Source organism: Aedes aegypti, chromosome 2, assembly GCF_002204515.2.
Source record: "Aedes aegypti strain LVP_AGWG chromosome 2, AaegL5.0 Primary Assembly, whole genome shotgun sequence".
NCBI lineage: Eukaryota > Metazoa > Arthropoda > Insecta > Diptera > Culicidae > Aedes > Aedes aegypti.
Window position 1 is genome coordinate 344,509,217 of NC_035108.1, and position 18,073 is coordinate 344,527,289.

The 18,073-nt window shown below is 37.0% G+C and overlaps 1 protein-coding gene and 1 non-coding gene across 3 annotated transcripts; both read left to right on the top strand.

The window, feature by feature from the left end:
- The first annotated feature begins 5,871 nt into the window (after positions 1 to 5,871).
- Positions 5,872 to 16,372, top strand: LOC5569050 (lipopolysaccharide-induced tumor necrosis factor-alpha factor homolog). Of its 2 annotated transcripts, XM_021846155.1 has the most exons (4): positions 5,872 to 6,036; positions 6,098 to 6,169; positions 14,877 to 15,003; positions 16,103 to 16,372. In XM_021846155.1, the coding sequence occupies exons 2-4, from the start codon at positions 6,139 to 6,141 to the stop codon at positions 16,203 to 16,205; spliced, it is 261 nt and encodes an 86-aa protein (XP_021701847.1). In that variant the 5' UTR covers positions 5,872 to 6,036; positions 6,098 to 6,138; the 3' UTR covers positions 16,206 to 16,372. The 2 variants fall into 2 exon arrangements, with proteins under 2 accessions (XP_021701847.1, XP_021701846.1); XM_021846154.1 differs by lacking the exons at positions 5,872 to 6,036; positions 6,098 to 6,169 and adding an exon at positions 6,351 to 6,399.
- Positions 10,917 to 10,988, top strand: Trnat-agu. The gene has a single exon. It is a non-coding gene; the product is annotated as a tRNA-Thr (tRNA).
- Positions 16,373 to 18,073: the final 1,701 nt, after the last annotated feature.

The following is an 18,073-nucleotide window of genomic DNA, read 5'->3' on the forward strand; positions in this document are numbered from 1 at the left end:
ATAATTGTTCTATCTGTTACACTTGTTTGTCTATAAACATACAATGTGAAATGTGACATTTCACGATTCCGTTCGCAGCTCATCCCAGTCGACGACGTCAATGGCAATCGGATTTGAAACAATACAGACTAATTCGGCGAGTAACACGTGTAGTTGAGTCATTTTGCAAACAATTGGCAACCGAGCGAGCCTTTCTTCCTGACTGAGCAATTGGATTGTGTGGTTTGGTTGGTGGATAGCTTCATTACGAACTGGACCAAATAAAAGGTCGTGCTATGCTTCTCAATGAGCTCAACATTTTAATTGAATAAAATATTAGATAGAATACGAACCAGATTTGTTACAAGTCTAATTGCGAAAGTTGTTTGATAATAAAACGGGGCTTTGAAGTTTGCTTTATCTGGCCCATTTTTTTCTGAAATCTGACGTAGAATGCGAATAAATCCAAACGAAGAAAATCATTTGTTTTTCAACATCTGAAATGATTCTACCGCTAGAATTTTTCCTAGGAGTGTGTAGGAAGTGCATCAACAATGTGTTCATTGATTCTACCAGAATTAATCCGGGAGACCCAGTGGAAAATCTTCAATTGATACCGCCAGAGACTCATGGATGAAATACCAGTAGAATTTTACACCTGTTTGCCATACCGTCTAATACCGTTTTTAAACTGAGAATATGTGGCCAATTTCGTTACATGCTTAAGAGGATGGTTCGTACGTTTAAGGCACCCGAGTACCTGCCCGCGCCCGGCTTATACGTGTTGTAGTGCCATGTAAATTCTGCCTTCCACGCCGGCACCGTAGTCCGTCTGGGTATGTGCCTATGGAAGAACGATCCACACAAACTTACATCTTGGCTTATCAAGCAGAGCAAATGGTACAGTCGACACTCGAATTGAGTTGTTGTATTTTGGGTTGGTTGGGTACACCATAAAAGTCTAGTGAAGGGATCTTAGAGGACCAATGCGACACTGTCATTTAAATATTGGTTCAGCGTTTCAGTGCTTTAAAACCTCTACCAAAGAATAATTTTCTTCAATTTCTTTATAGGTATCCTTTCAAATATAACATTAATTTCTTATATCTAGTGTTTAGTGTTAAGCAACACTATCGTCCTAATTTGGTAAAATTAAAATAAGCTTATAGTATTATTTTGTTAACAACATATTGCATCTCTTTTGGCATTCTCTTACTGATTTTTTACAGGTGAGTTGATTTCACCTGCTTATTAGAGAAAAAAATGCATTCAATCAGCATAACCTAACTTAGCCTAGATATTTAGATACATATATCGTGGCAATAGAAGATTTCAACGATTTCGTCTAAAATTATTAATATATTTTTTTGACAATTGTTCCAATGTTTCAACATTGGATATTCTATGTAACTTATTGTTAATATACCAGAGAGGGAGCTCCAGAATCTTAAGTATAATCTTGACAAAAAATTCTTAGGTATTTAAAACATTATAAAATTTCTCGAAAAAATGTAGTTTAAAATTCAATATATTAGTAAATTTATGCGGATTTACTTGACAAAATTTAAGCGAGAAACGGTAGAATTGATTGCTAGAAAGGTTGCTTGAAAAGATCTGCTATAAATTAAGCGAAACTTTTCGCATAAAATCCCAGAAATCTAAGAAACTAGTTAAGTTATTCGACATTTTTCAATTAATATTGTTGGCCATACTGAAAAAAAAGTGAAATCTTCATCTCCGGACACCTCGAGCAGGGCATTCGCCCATAACATAACCATAATGCAGTGAACACGCTGCTCTCCACAACATTGAAAACAGAATTGTTTGCATTATTCAGATAATACGAATATTTGGGAATCAAGTTTTTACCATATTGACTTTTGTATTTTGTGCAACGGAAATGTGTAACAAAAAACCTCGCACATCAACAATAACAAGTTGGTTCTAGCGGTAAAAAATGAGCGACAGTCAAAAAAATAATCTCTTGGTTGTTACGCGATTTGCCCAAGTCAGAACGGCCACGCTGACGCTGTGTACGACAAGTGAGGTTTTCCCACTACTGTTGTACAAAATAATACAGTAATTTTTTTCAATGAGATTAATTGTTTATTGATTAAGCAAATTTATTCTCACGATACTGTCATGTATACTGATTTTAATGTTTATTACCATTCACAATTCTGGGGGTAGGGGGCTTGGATGGTTCTGTAGGGAGCCTGCCCCTTTATCCCTCCCCTTCCTAGGCCAATGAACTCGGTATAGGATCTTCATAGGAATGTTTGGCAAAATTATTGCAAAGGCAAAAATTCTACTTGAATCTGCAATATCTTCTGTAGATGTATAAGACCTTTTCCCAAGATTAAAAAAGAAACCCAAAAAAGATCATCAGGGATTTGTGGAAGAAGATTAAAATCAACTTCTTAAAAAAAATAATCAAAATTTATATTGATGATGCTCTGTGAATCCTGTAAAACATTTCTGAACACATTTGAACATCTGATTTCCATATTTCCTGGAAAAAATCACAAAAATACTGTTTAATTTTTCAGGATTTCCCTTAGAAAAATCCCAAAAATAATTCACGAAAAATATGTATACTTGAAGAAATGATATATTCCTGATGGTTTATCAAAAGACATTCATGGAGGATCTCCGTTTGCCAGACACTCAAAATTCAATGTGATGACATGTAGGTTTTTTTTCGACATGTTATTGATTGTGGAAGTCAAGTGAACATGTTCGAATAAAAATGAATTTCCGATAACACTTAAATTTTATTTTACACAGAAAACCACACAAAAAACGTATTAATTGAGCTGTTTAGCCTGAAAATCAAAATTGAAGGCTATGGCATGTAGTTTTTTCGGCATGAATTTACTTGTAGGAGTCAAGAGAATATTTCTGAGCAGAATTGAAATTTTCGACTGGTTTAATCCTAAAATACTAGGAAAACCCCTATTTTTTGGACCCGTTTGCCTGTAACTAAAAATTCAATGTGATAACATGTAGTTTTCCGTAATGAATTTGCTTGCAGAAGTCAATTGAGCACACCGTTTTGTCTCAAATTCCGAACAGACTCATATTCCGAACACTCGCATTTTGTATGGAGATTTGATTGAAATGTTTCGCTGAAACATTGCATACAGTGTTCGGCATTTGAATCAAAATGTTGTTCCATACTCTTACACAAAAACAATACTAAACAAGTTTAAATAAATATTTTTATTGGCTCACCCAACAGCCAACAGTCAGACCCGGCGAACAAATAAAAATTTTCACAAATATCATCTTATTTATGCCCATGAGGTGTATTTAAAGTCACTGTTGGCCTTAAGTGTTCGGAATATGAGTCAAAACGGTAGATGAGTAGCAAAAAAACAAGTTTCGATTAGACTTAAAATTTATTTTATCCAGAAAACTACACAAAAACGTATTTCTCTTATTTAATAAACCCTATGTTCTGGATCCAAAGCAGTTTTGAGTGTAGCATGTTTTTCTACTCAAACCTATTCACTTTACATCTACAAGTAAAAAACTACAAGTTATTTTACAGACAAAACAGCTCAATTGATTCTATGACACTACCCCGAACGCCACTACCCCGAATGCCATTATCCCGAATGGATCATTACCCCGAATGCCACTACCCAGAATGGGTCACTACCCCGAACGCCATTACCCCGAATGCATAAAATTTGTAACTTATTCTAGTGAGAGAGTGGGGAGAAAATTGTACGATTCCTTATGAGTATTTAACGAGTTTGGCTCAACAATTTATATTTCAAACATTAGAGGATATAAAAGCAGCTAGTTTTTTAGCTAATAATTTTTGAATACTAAGTTTTATTTCGATTTGTCCTCTAATTTTGGTGAGATTCACACAGCCACATTGCAATTCTCTGAAGAACAGCCTATTCCGAAAAGAAGGGTGAATTTATTATGCAAAGGATAGCTATAATGTGCACAAAATTAGGATGTAGTAAAGTTTCTTATTGGACGTCGGAACCCACTTCCTTTACTCATTGTAGGTGTCGGGCTACTAGCATTAAGATCTTTTTAAAGATTTTGTTTCGTAAACGGTGGTAATGGAAGATCACCCTGAGATAATCGCTGCAAGTGTTCGTCTATGGAACCCGCTTAAAAACCATCCTGATAGACAACTGTTCCACTAAAGCAAGGAAACGTTAATACACTTGCACATGTTAGAAAAACGGCGGCCTTTGATTGCCGCTACAGTAAAAACTTTCGTTGGTTTGTGGGATCATTAATTTGAATTTCGTTGAGATAATCACAATTTTTCCGATTCTGCACAATGAAGAAATGATGATGACAGCAAAGCGGTGAGAAAATTCATAAGAGACCTGTCTGTTTCAATACAAGAAGATGAAAGAAAGGGAAAATTACTGATTAGAATTATAGGAGGATTCACTGGAGTCAATTTCTTCAGGATATATTCCTTCAAAAAAAGCTGTTCTATATGGAAATATTGATGACTAGCTTGTCTAACGAAAACTTGAAAGAACAGCCTATTTAAGAAAGAAGGGGAAATTTCTGGTGAAATGTTTGCAGCTATGACGTGAATGATCACTGTAACAACGTGATATGTAACAATATGATATGTCATATCATGCTATGACACAACATATATACACAAGAAAGGAAAATATTTGCTTTAAAACAAAATTGAAATATGGACACCACCAAGAAGTTCAAAAATCTGTGTTCACGCAGCTGTTCAGCAAGACCATATTAAGGATTATGGGTTCAAATTCCTCCAGTGGTGGATCTTATGCATTGAGCATTTTCTTGACGTTCTATGCCTAGGGACAATAGAACATGTACAATAATGGTAAGTTAACAAGGAGAGCTCGCAGTCAATAAACGGCTTATTTTATCAAAAGCCCATTAACAAATTTCGTAACGCTGAAGGGGACAAAAAATGTTGTCCATACAAAAAGTGGTACGAACGGAAAAAATAGAAAATTTTGGCGTTATGAAATTTGTAAATGAACCCTTGATCTGCGAAAGTGCCCACTGGGCTGATAAAAAGGTACCGTCTCCGAAATAATAAGAAGAGTTGCCAACAATATATTTCGAAAGAAGAGCTGACATAAAAAAGAAGGGAAAATATATGATGAACATTTACCGACGAATTTTTCGCGCCTTTAATTACCAGTTTTCATTAGAGACGTATTTTTGCCCGCAAAACAATATATTTCACTGTATCTCCTACTATTCGGGGTAATGGCTCATTCGGGGTACTGGCGTTCGGGGTAATGACCCATTCGGGGTAATGGCTTTCGGGGTAGTGACCCATTCGGGGTAGTGGCATTCGGGGTAATGGCGTTCGGGGTAATGGGATGTAGCCGCTCAATTAATATGGTTCCTGTGTGGTTTTCTGAGTAAAACAAATTTGGAGTGTTATCGAAAATTTATTTTACTCGAACATGTTCATTATTTTCATGTCGAGAAACTACATTTCATCACATTGAATTTTAAGTTACAGGCAAACGGGTTCAAAAAACAGGGTTTTTCGTAATGATGTAGAAGGTATACAGAATAATTTGAGTTTTATAGCAGTCGGCCAGTCAAAATCAGCAAATTTTAAGCCTCGATAGCGAGTAACTCTGCTCTATGGAAGTTTCTTGATTAGGACAATAAAATTCCATATTTGCCAGGGGCTGTCATATTCATGAAATTATTAATAATAATTTAAACTACTTCCAAAATTGACTCAAAAGAATGATTTGAATAAGTACAGTTGTACCTCCATCTTTTGAATTTCGAAAAGTTATGTAGAGAGACGGACCCAATTCTTGGTAATTGCGTTTCACCTTTATACGAGTAACGACTGTATACGCAAACACGGCATGTAAGAGTAATGAGCACGCTTAGACTTGGAGGGTTTCAAACTCAAGGCAACCGCAACGTGAAACGCACGCAAAACGCGTCGGTCTGTCGTCGTCTAAGTCATTATTCATATAGTTTTGTCGTTTAGTCGGCTAATATTGCGATTTGAAGACACATTGAACCGGTTTTTTTTGTTTTGTGCAAACTGTTAGTCAACATTGTTCATTTGCACACGACAAACGATTAGGCGAAGTTTAATTTATTTTAGGAAGTGCCCGATACCAAAGATAGTAGACTAGCAATCCCAAAATGCAACAGCCCACCGTCATCATTTCTGGAGGTATGTGCATAACATATAGGTTTTCGACTATGAAAGTGAGAGTGAGGGCGCAAGAGAGGAGAAAAAAAAGAATGAAATCAGTACGGAAAAACTTCTGAATATTTAAAGTTGATGTGACACCGATTCAATCACGTTTGTGGCAATAGTGTCGCCTTGTATTAATTGCATTCATGTCGTAGGGTAATTGCGTAGGCTGATGACTCACACCTTGAGTACCCGAGTATTGGGCAGTAAGTGCCTACACGTTATCAGTGAATGTATACAGAAAAAAACATTTCTTATAAAATTCAGTGGTTAATCATACACGTAAAAGGAAAGTTAGATTTAATGCAAATTTACATTAAAAATTGTATAAACTTCATCAACATCATGTGAATTTATTCGAACTGTCGTGAAAGCGGTTGGCTTCTATACACAGAAAAAAATATTTAATTTTCAATGTGATGTAAACTGAAGACTAGTGTAAAAATAAATCAAATTCGTGTGTTATTACAGCATCATGTAAATTTAAACGAATATACGCTCAATTTTCAACTAAAAATGGTTGAATATTACATGATCGTGTAAATTTAAAGTCAATTCAATTGAAAAATAATGGATTGGTCGTTGAAATTTAGGTTTATTTGGATGCTCCAAATATGTGCATGAAAATAAACTTAAATTTACAACATATTTTTAACTGTGTAGTACATTACGTTTTGTTTAACGGAAGTTTAAATTATTTTCATGTAATTTTACACAATGTGTAGTGTGAATTTGCAATAAATCTGACATTCCTTTTTACGTGTATGATTTTACGCAAGAATTTACAAGGATTTCTTGCTTTTTGTGTGCGGTATTGTTTTGTACCACGAGTGAAGAAAACGGATGGAACGCAGTGTGATTTTTCTCCGCAAAAAAATTTCGCGCTTGATTGTCAAGAAAAATTGCACCACGGAATTGTAAATAACGAGCGGATGAGGCACTTATGGAGATGGATAGGAGGACCACACATGCATCGGCACTTCTCTTCTATTTGCACTTGCCGGCAGACTTCGGCTGATAAGCGCAGTTAAGCACCTCGCACAGTGGCCCCAAGTTGGCCACAAGCCGAGAAAATGAAAGTTGATGGTTTTCTTCAGGATTGAAAAGCAATTGTCCAGAATTTTGGATTTTTTATGGATATATAACATATTTACGTCATTTAAAGTGTATAAAAGTCAGCCAGTAATGGATTCTTTTGAATTTTACAAATTATTTGGATGATGTTTCACTAAAACTTCGTTTCTGTACTAAATCTCAACGAAATCTAACTGAATCAGTCTCACAAGAAGAAATAGACCTTATTCTTTGGTTTGAAGATGTATTGAATCGTATTTGGCATGCTTACCATTTGAGAATGTAAACAAGTGTATATTATGGACTTCTTTATGAGTTTTGTAATTTCTGATTGCCTGTGTAAGATGTCTAGGAAACACTTTTGATTGATTTACTTCTCAAGGTTTCACAAATGGTCCATAGTATTCGGTGAACTATGGATTCTTTTGACAATATTTGTGTCAAGATATGTGAGGTTTGTACTTATGACTAACATTCATATGAAAGTACGCCACTGTGCATTCGTATTGTAGCACCAGGAAAAGTGTGTTTAGCCAGATAAAAAAAATCTTCCGGACCAATGCAGCTTTTTCGAGCTGTTTGCCCGTGTGCTTATGTTTACTTTTGTTGAACTAAAGTGTCTTATTCAACGCCAATAAAAATAGCAATTAGGTCATTTGTTGGTTCCTGGAATTGAAAAAAAATGAGTGCGATACGGAATTGTTACATTCTGATCAATTGCTTGCTTGGAGTGCGAGCGGAAAGTAAAGCTTATGAAAGAGAAAAAAGTTTCATTAGTGTTTAATCAATCAGTTCATTTCTAATACCGCAATGGTTAGAATTTCCAAGACATTAATATTTGATTGAACAATTTTCAACAAAAATAAATATGATCTTCTCTACAATCAATCTAACATATACTCTGGGGCTTTATCCTAGCTCTATGCTAACGTGTATGTCTATGAAGCAAAAACGTGTTATGCTGATATGATTAATGATCTTTGTCTAAGGTCGTTGATGCCCAAGTAACCATTAAGATTTGCCAATCAGCATTATAGGTGCATATAAGCATTATATTAGTGATACAAACACCAACAGGCCTAATAACAACATTTTAACCGCTTAGTAACTCTATTACTGATGCGTAAAGGCAGGCGCTCGTAAACACGTGAGGGCACAAGCGAGCCATTATTGGATTTCGAGATATTTCACCTTTTGCAGGCTGATTAGGCACGTTAGGAGTTAATCATCGATATTAACTTCCTTTTACCTATCAGCCTAGATAGCCGCGTAGTATCGGTAGCGATTGTTTCAATTGGCTTAAGATTTAAGACTACGGACTGCCTGTTCCGGTGGTAATGCGGCTTCATGCTTACCGTGCCTAGGAATGAATGGTTAGGAGGGTCTAAATAAAATCTAACCGCTAACGGAGCCTGGGCGCCCTCTGCAGTATTGTGCCTTTCCTGTGCTACCCGGAGCAATGGCGCAGGTGACCTTGTGTTTCTCCGAGATAATCGGTTGCCCTTCTTCAGTCTCAATCCTGAGGCTAAATACGAGTGTAATTAAGTTTAAATTTTCACCTTTTTGGTTTCGAATTGCGCGTTCTACGCAGTGTATTCTGTGTTTTTTGCATTTGGCGACTTTTAAGAGATACCGACCGTGATTTTTCGCTGCTGGTCTGTTTCGTGCTGCGATTGTGAAAAGCTTAATCCTGCCTAGTTTGGATGGTGGCTACGGTTAGGATAGCTCAGATCAATCTTCAGCATAAAAGAACAGCTTCAATCATTTTTTTTTTTTGCAGACCCATGCAAAATGCTACTGCCCAAGTGGCGATTATTCAAGAACCTTCTATCTTGGTAACCTTGTGGACCCCGTTTATGCTACTTGCAGTAAACATAAAATGGCGAACTTGCGTGCTATGTCTGGTGCATGCGTGCTCGTTAATAAAGCAATCGTTGCTACACTCATTTCTGAACTAACAACTAGAGATGCATGTGCTGCCACAATTGGTCGGCGTTAAGTCAGAGTGGACCAAGTACAAAACTTGGAAAAATAGGATAATTTTTTTCATTAGATGCAAAATTATTTTATCTCCATTTCACTTTGATCAGATTTGAAAAATGTTGTAAACTGTGAGAGATATGTAACAAATTTACTTCGGATGATCAATAAAAATCCATAAAAAAAATGCAGTCAGAGTGGACCAAGTGCTTATTACCATAACAGCGGAAATGATAAGCGCGCTGTGGAATACGAGGAAACGAAATTCATTTCAAGTGGTCTGTGAGATTTGTACACATCGAATGATTCATCTTCCCATACATCAATAGAAATTCAGAAATATTATTTTATTCGATGCATTTGGTTTTGATTATTGACCATTCACCATATTTGGATGGGTGATCAGAAATTGCAACAATTTCTGTGCAGACAGAGCGGATCAAGTGTCAAAAAGCAATAACGTGATTGATTATTGCGCTTCTTGAGTCGTTTTTTTAAATTCGATAAAAAATTTTTGGTAACTCTATGGTGTCTGTATGAAATGTCTTAGAACCCGCTTATTGGACCAGTATATTTTGGCCGGTACTCGAGATTTTCACTTAGTCCACTCTGACTGAATGTATATTTGAATATTTGTGGTCTTCAATGCCCCAGGGTCAAACGAGTTGTCGTACACTGCTTAACAAAAGACCTTCTGCAGGATCGGCAGGGTTGGCAGTGCTTTTGGAAAGCCCAAGCAAGACGGTTCCTTTTCGGGACGCGTTGTTTGAGTTTTGCGGTTCGCGTTGTGTGAGTGAGAAAAAATATTCGTTCTCAGTCTAGGACAGATTACCGACTGGTGAACTCGTTTCATGTTAATGGTACCGCATTTTTTCATGACGGCGTTACTTTTATGTAATATTCAAACAAACCTTGCTTGTTTGAACTACACTACAAGTGTAGATATTATGCCTATTTAAACATTTATATACATATATTTTTCTCTTATTACCATTACTAAAAATATCTTTTGAATGGTTCGACATTATGGATGTTGACATATTTTTTGAATCTTCTACCCAAAACTTCTTGAGGCAAAAATGCAAAACAAGCTCTATGTATAACTTTACAACTCAATTGTCAAATACACGAGTTGTAAGAATATTTACTCTATTTTTGGATGAAGCTGACCATATTTTTTTCATATTTGTTTCCCGATTTAGCAGTGGTAGGGTGAGCGATGGAATCGAAACCAATCGTGTGCGGTTCGCGTTCTTGAAGTGCGAAAAAAAATCGCGTTTCTCAGTTAGTTTGTATACTTAGGGTGAAGTTGGAAGTGGATTGTGGCTGTGAGCAGCCACAGGATGAAGGATCAGTTGGTGAGCTCGTTTCAAGCTTTTGATTCAAATCTGTAAAATATGTATGATTGCACATTTAATGATTTTTCAACAAATTATAAATGGTTTCATACAGTGACGAACCATTTATAGTCGACTCTTATCCATATATTATTTATGTTTGACATCATTTTTCATAACACCCCTTAAATTGTACCATTATTTTTGTAATAAAAAAAACTTTGAATGGTTCAACACTATAAGTGTAGACTTGCAAAACGTTCGCTTTATCCAACAAACTTTAAAAGAATTAATTTACTCATCACACGTGGTAAGATGGGAAAGCCACAAGTGGGTCGGTAGTTTAGTTGGTAAAGCGCTTGTCCAGTATACAAGAGTCCTGGGTTCAAATCCCAGCCGAGCACGTGGATTTTTTTTATAAATTCACCCATAATTTATCCATCTTTACCACGCGTAATGAGTTAAATAATTTAATAACCATGGGGCTTGGATTACCGTAAAGCTCGATATATGTATTACTATAAACATTAAATGTTTCACCACTGTAAGTGTCGGCATAAGAGTGTTCAATGCTGGTCCAGCCAATCAAGTTTTTTTTTCTTTTCATAAAGTATACACATGCTTTCGTCCTGGAAACTGTAGGAATGCTGCGTTTTGCTATTAGTTCAACAAATTTTGAATGGTTTGTCACTTCAAGTGTCGACATTATTTTTTCCCACTTGGAAATTTTTCATAACCTTTGAATAACAGCATGTTTATATCTCAGAAGATTCTAGGAAAATCATACCACAGAATTCAATCGGACTGTAAATTTTGTAGATGTATTTTATATGGTTTATGTTGACTTCCAACTCGGTGATTCATTCATTTATTTAGTTAACATCTAGACAAATAACACTGAATCAACAATTTCACGCCACAATACTCGGTTCGTGGCCGCACCTCTCCATCCTCGGTTCTACCCCACGCTCGTCAAATCGATACGCACTTGATCCGCCCACCTAGCTCGCTGCGCTCCACGCCTTCTTGTACCAACCGGATCCGAAGCGAACACCATCTTTGCAGGGCTTTGCTTTAAAGATCATCCTAAGCAGCCGGTTTTCGAAGACTCCAAGTGCTTGCAAGACCTTCTCGAGTATCGTCCATGTTTCATGCCCATAGAGGACTACCGGCCTTATGACCGTTTAGTACATGGTACATTTGGTGCGGGCGTGAATATTTTTTGACCGCAGCTTCTTGTGGAGGCCATAGTAGGCCCGACTTCCACTGATGATGCGCTTCCGTATTTCACGGCTAACGTTATTGTCAGCCGTCAGCAAGGATCCAAGGTAGACAAACTCGTCGACCACCTCGAACGTCTCCCCGTCTATCGTAACACTGCTACCTAGGCAAGCCCTGTCGCGCTCGTCCCCACCAGCTAACATGTATTTTGTCTTGGCTGCATTCACCACCAGTCCAACTTTTGCTGCTTCGCGTTCCAGGCGAGTGTACAGGTCTGCCACCTTTTCAAATGTTCGGCCGACGATGTTCATATCATCCGCGAAGCAAACAAATTGACTGGATCTCGTAAAAATCGTACCCCGGCTGTTGAGCCCGGCTCTCCACATAACACCTTCTAGCGCAATATTGAACAACAGGCACGAAAGTCCATCACCTTGCCGTAGTCCCCGGTGGGATCCAAACGAACTGGAATATTCGTCTGAAACCTTCACACAATTGTGCACACCTTCCATCGTCGCTCTTATCAGTCTCGTGAGCTTCCTGGGAAAGCTATTCTCGTCCATGATTTTCCATAGTTCTACGCGGTCGATACTGTCGTATGCCGCCTTGAAATCGATGAAAAGGTGATGCGTTAGGACCTGGTATTCACGACATTTTTGGAGGATTTGCCGTAAAGTAAAGATATGGTCCGTTGTCGATCGGCCGTCAACGAAACCGGCTTGATAACTTCCCACGAAGTCGTTTACTACAGATGACGGGAGATGATCTGTAGACTGCATTTAGAATGGTGATCGCTCGAAAGTCCACACAATCTAACTTGCCGCCTTTCTTGTAGATGGGGCATATTATCCCTTCCTTCCACTCCTCCGGTAGCTGTTCTGTTTCCCAGATTGTGCCTATCAGCCGATGCAGACAAATGACCAGCCTCTCCGGACCCATCTTTATGAGTTCAACATCGAGATAGGGAGAGATCGAGACATAGAACAAATTTGTATGAATGCTAGATTAAAAATCACTCCATTACATTGAAAACAAACAGACGTCATTTTGTCTTCGCACATGGTTTTGAATCTCTAAAATCTAGTCTAGTAACATTTTACAATGGGCATATCGTCATATGGAGAGAAAATCGGCAATGAAAATCACATTGAGATAGGGAGATATCGAGATATGGAGAGGGATAATGTATGCAGAATGAAGGGACCAAGAAAATAATCGACTTAGGGAGAGATATCGAGATGTGGAGAGTCGACTGTACCCACAACAGTTTCAAAGCTCAACACAAGCTCGTTCTAATTTAAGTGTAGATCATTCACTGACCTAAAATGGATCACAATTGCACTATCCACTGCAAGCATTTGTCAACAAGCTACGTTCCATTGCATCTTAATTTACATTTCGTTATTCAGAATACGGCTAATGATTCATCTTGGTTGATTCCGGCATACACTGGCGGAATGAAGTGTGAATTCTGATTCTTGTCTGATAGTAACAGAAACAATAACTGGATCGGCATCATAAGTCGTCTCACTATGATCCGAGTTTTCAGTAAGATTCTCCACCCCTCACCTTTCGAACCACCTCAGCCAACAAATTTGTTCACATAACTGAGATCCAACTCAGTGAAGTGAATGCTTATTCGGAGATAAAAGATTGTTTAAAATGCATAGATTCCATCTATGTAGACAAATGTGGAGGCCATATACGTACATTCTAGAAAATGCAGTGTGGTTAATACAACTTCAGACGAGTTCGTTTGGTGCATTTCATAATCTTGTATATAATAGTATATTGCACTTTATATGACTTTGGTTTAACAAACAAACAAAAAATAAAAAAGGTAAAACAAGTGGGCGCAAGCCTCCATACAATGATCTTCAGATCGCTAATCATATTGGTTACCGCTGTGCCGTTCAATCACTATTGAATGACACGGAAATCTGACAAATATAAATCCAACAATATAACTCATCTGCACGAACGTCTACCTCATCCATACTACAACCCATGTTAAATAGAATTTTTCATCGGTGCATTCCGTAAATACACAAGTTAACTCCAATAATTGACACAGCTTTGTTCTGAACTAATCAATTTGTTGCGCAAATGAAAATAAAACGTTAGGCATTGTAATTATTACCCAGCTAAAAAAATGTCCGCATAAAAAAACGCTTATTCGATAAATACAAATTATAAGAATGCGCGAATTCTCTATTCGTACAAACTTGGAGGCAATTCATCATGGCCATTGCAACTCTAGACAAATTGATTTGGCGTTTACTATAACTAACTCGCATGACAGTGTGTTGCACTTTATATGATTTAATTTTTACAAACAATCGTGAGGCAGTCCGCAAATTTGTGGCCATCAATTATCAAGTTAATACAATATTAATAGTTATAATAACAAGAAAGTAAAACATAATAAGTAAGTAAGTTCTTTCTCATGTGTGATTGCCGTCGAATGAACGTATGCAGCTGTAACAGCACCGTAAGACTGGAGAACAAAATATCTGCGGTCCGATTTGTGACCACAGTTGCTCCCCCAGTACATCCACCTCGTAGTGAGTTAATTATTGAAGAAATTAACAGAAATGGTTACCTAAAGTGATGTTATTCTGGTAATGTAAAACTTAGATACTATATTGTTCAGAATGTCGATTTATTCGTGAATACCTCTTGTTTAAATTATGCCTGTTTTTTAGATGCAATCAGAGTACACATCATCTTCCCCTATATGATTTTATATTTGCCTCAGATGAACTCATATCTAATCTCACATTCAGAATCATAATAGAATAAAATCAAGTGAAGTGTAAATCGCAAAGCAATGACAATTTGAAGTTACATATTCTGTTATTTGAAATTGGAGTTTGTTTAGATGCAAATTCGAATCAGATCAAATTAGTTGATCTATTAACAATTTCAATCAATTCAATTCTGCTTCATATCCAATTCCAACGTAAACTGCACATTTATATAATTTGAAATTAACATCCTTATATGATCTCTGGTTTGCTGGGACAGGCGTAACTAACGCAATAAATGTTTACTATTTCCTATCGTTTCAGCGCCAGCCGTTGGCCCGGAATCCTGCACCCTGATCTGCCCATCGTGTCGAGCCCAGGTGCAGACACGCGTTGAGCACAACTCCACCACCAAGACGCACATCATTGCACTGCTGCTGTTCGTTTTCTGGTAAGAAGAATCGCACCAGTATCAATTTATCACTGTGCGCTGTGTTTTAATTTGTCAATTTTGTGAGATTTTTGAATTGCGTGAAATGGTTGCTGAAAAACACTGTGTACGGATAACAAACGGTATTGGTGGTCCAATGACTATTGCTTCTGCTTTATAAGCAGAAGGTCATGGGTTCAATCCCAAGCTCGTATCGTACTTTGTAGTTATATATTTCACTTGCTTCTGTCTTCCACTCTTAATCTATCATAATTGATCTGTTCGTTCATAGAATTTGCTAGAACCAGAGACGTACAAAACAAAACGTTTTCCTTACGCTTCCATTCTAACATCATTATAGCACGCCAATTCTTACACTTGATCTGATACATAGGCAGTCTGCTAACCAATTGGCAAGCCTCTCTGCCATTAAATTTACCACCCCTACATCTTCCCGTATGAACTGGCGTAAATGCAGGGGAGGATGTATGTCTACTGTGGGCTAGTGTTAAATGAATCATCGATTCCCCTCCTCCTTCCCATTATTGGTTTGAATTCCAACATGACAGGCGCCATTGTTGCCAAAAAATATTACACCACCAACAAAAATGTAAAAAAATATCTTGGAATAAGAATAGAGCCTATGTATTGCAATTTTAGGGATAACTTTCCGTTCTACGGTTGAACAGAAAGCTACCGCAGCAATCATATTACTGATTTGCACAAAACATCATCGATCGGCTGCGATGATACCTTGGAAACCACGCTAATGACTGTTGTTTTCTACTATTTTCAATGCTTTGCACTCTACTAGCACACTTCGATTAGATGGCTCCGTTCAATGATACAATGATTTTCAAGCCTGCGGTAGAACTTTGACAGCTGCGGTAGAACTTGGCGGCTACCGCAGAACGGAAAATTTTCGAAAGAACCGTAATAAAAGTCTCGAAAACATTTTTAACTCTATGCATAAAAAATTACCTTAAATAATTCTATGAACAAATCATAATGCTCAAAACAAAAGTTTAGACGATATTTAAAAGACAATTCACAAAATAAAACACTGTGTCATTTAACCAAGACAAGAAAGTATTTCATCGCCTCTTTTCTTCTGTTTCAGCTGCTGGCCGTGCATCTGTGTGCCGTACTGTTGCAACTCGTGCAGGAATGCCGACCACTACTGCCCGAACTGCAACGCCTTCATCGGAAGCCATCAGCACTGATCGAGTGGATTTTTTTTCACATCAAAAATCAATAATTCTATAATTTCAAGTTACCAAATTCGCACAAATTGGATTGCCACCGTCGTCGTCGATGAGTTCAAATGTGCTTGGCTTCGTACGGTTCCGTTGATAAGAGAATAAATCATTGTTAAGCAATCGTGCTCTAATGATTTTATGGTATCTTTTCGAATTGCCAATGTTGGAAAGCCCTGTCTTATCACGACATCGTTATCAGAAGCCATGTTTCAATAAAATAGTACAATGCAGCGATAGCAAATATTATACGGCCACAGATAATGAACGTGGATGCGATCATGGAATTGAAGGGGACTTTTGCGAAGTAAATCATAAAATCATTTGTGCTAAATGTACTGTTATGGATCATCTTTTTTCACGGGTATTTGACAATTGAATTACATGTGGCATCAAGTGACGAAAGACTGTTCATTTTATAAAGCGGACACCTTGTTTATGCAGCAACTTTTTTATTTATTATTGAAATCGTAATCGGGTTTCTGTGAATGTAGATCAATGCTATTCTATGATGTTATGAAAATATAAGATCTAACAAAATGCATTTTTTTGAAGAACCAAACATTTTTTTTCAAAAGCACCTATGAAACAAAAATCCTCATTTTTATTAACAAATTGTATGTTGCTATCCTTTACTATTCTTCTGAAGGTAGAGCTTTAAATCAACTAATAATATTCCACCAATCTCTGACACTAGGTCATTCAAGTGATTTATTCATTTATGGCCAAATTTGTTGAAATACCAATCTTTTACTCCCAGGAAAATAGTGAAGAGAAAATCTTGTGCAGAATTATTTTAGATTACTGAAGAGACTATAATTGTATAATAGGAAGCTAAATCGTGATTTTATACCGCATTCTTAAGCATAAATTTTACCCCTTCTGGTCGTTTTATAAGAAATCACATATTTTTAAAAATACGTACCCATACATCCCGATCTACAACAATTTGTAAACGTTTTTCTCCAAATATTTCGACCGGTAATCTCCAAATAACATATTATGAAAATAATACATAGAAAATAAATTCGATTTCATTTAAGCAGTGTTGCCAGGTAAGATGACTTTCTTTGTGCTCGAAGCTTTAAATATGAAGTGGGGAGTAAATAAGCAACTCTACGAAGGTGTGAGTTATTTTTCATATGAAGACTATATTAGAACTTCCGTCATGACGTACTTTTAACCTTAAAATTTTATTCATTCCAGTTACCTTTAAGTTTAAAATGTTTTTCTCTAAAAAAAATGGTTAAAAAGTTATTTATTGAGAGCTATCTTTGCCGATTGAACATTTTTTTTATCGTATGGCAAGTACGAAGATGCTTGAATCGGGCATCGAGAAAATTCCTAATCCGATAAGATACTCGATCGCATCGAACCCATGACTTTCAACTAGAAAACTTGGCAGAAAAGCATCGTGTTTACAGCTATCTTTTCCTTACAAACATAACATTATTATTTCCGAATACCCATAACCGTTTCCGTTGGGTCAAATTAAAAATAATATCATAAAACAAATCGGCATCATTGGACAAGCCATTATTCATGTTTTGAACCTCTAAGTGAAATGACGTTTTATCGCTGACGAACAAGTACTTTTGACTGCAAACTCAATTTTGAGACCAGTTCAAATATAACTGCAGGATTTCCTTCAGAAAAACTTCCAGAAATTCCCTCAAGAATTTCTCCCGAAACATCTCTAATGTTTCCACCAACCTATTGCTCCAGATACTCTACCAGAGATTTTTCCAGGGATTCCTTTGAAGATTCCTCTAAGGATTATACCAGAAACTCCTTCAAGATAATCTCTACCGTAATCCCAACAGCGATTTGTCCAG

What these genes read in the sequence shown, in the direction of transcription:
- LOC5569050 (XM_021846154.1), top strand. Translation starts at nt 6,366, where the DNA reads ATGACTCACACCTTGAGTACCCGAGTATTGGGCA. An exon ending in GAGTACCCGAGTATTGGGCA is followed by an intron (nt 6,400 to 14,876) that starts GTAAGTGCCTAC and finishes CTATCGTTTCAG; the next exon opens with CGCCAGCCGTTGGCCCGGAA. An exon ending in CTGCTGCTGTTCGTTTTCTG is followed by an intron (nt 15,004 to 16,102) that starts GTAAGAAGAATC and finishes CTTCTGTTTCAG; the next exon opens with CTGCTGGCCGTGCATCTGTG.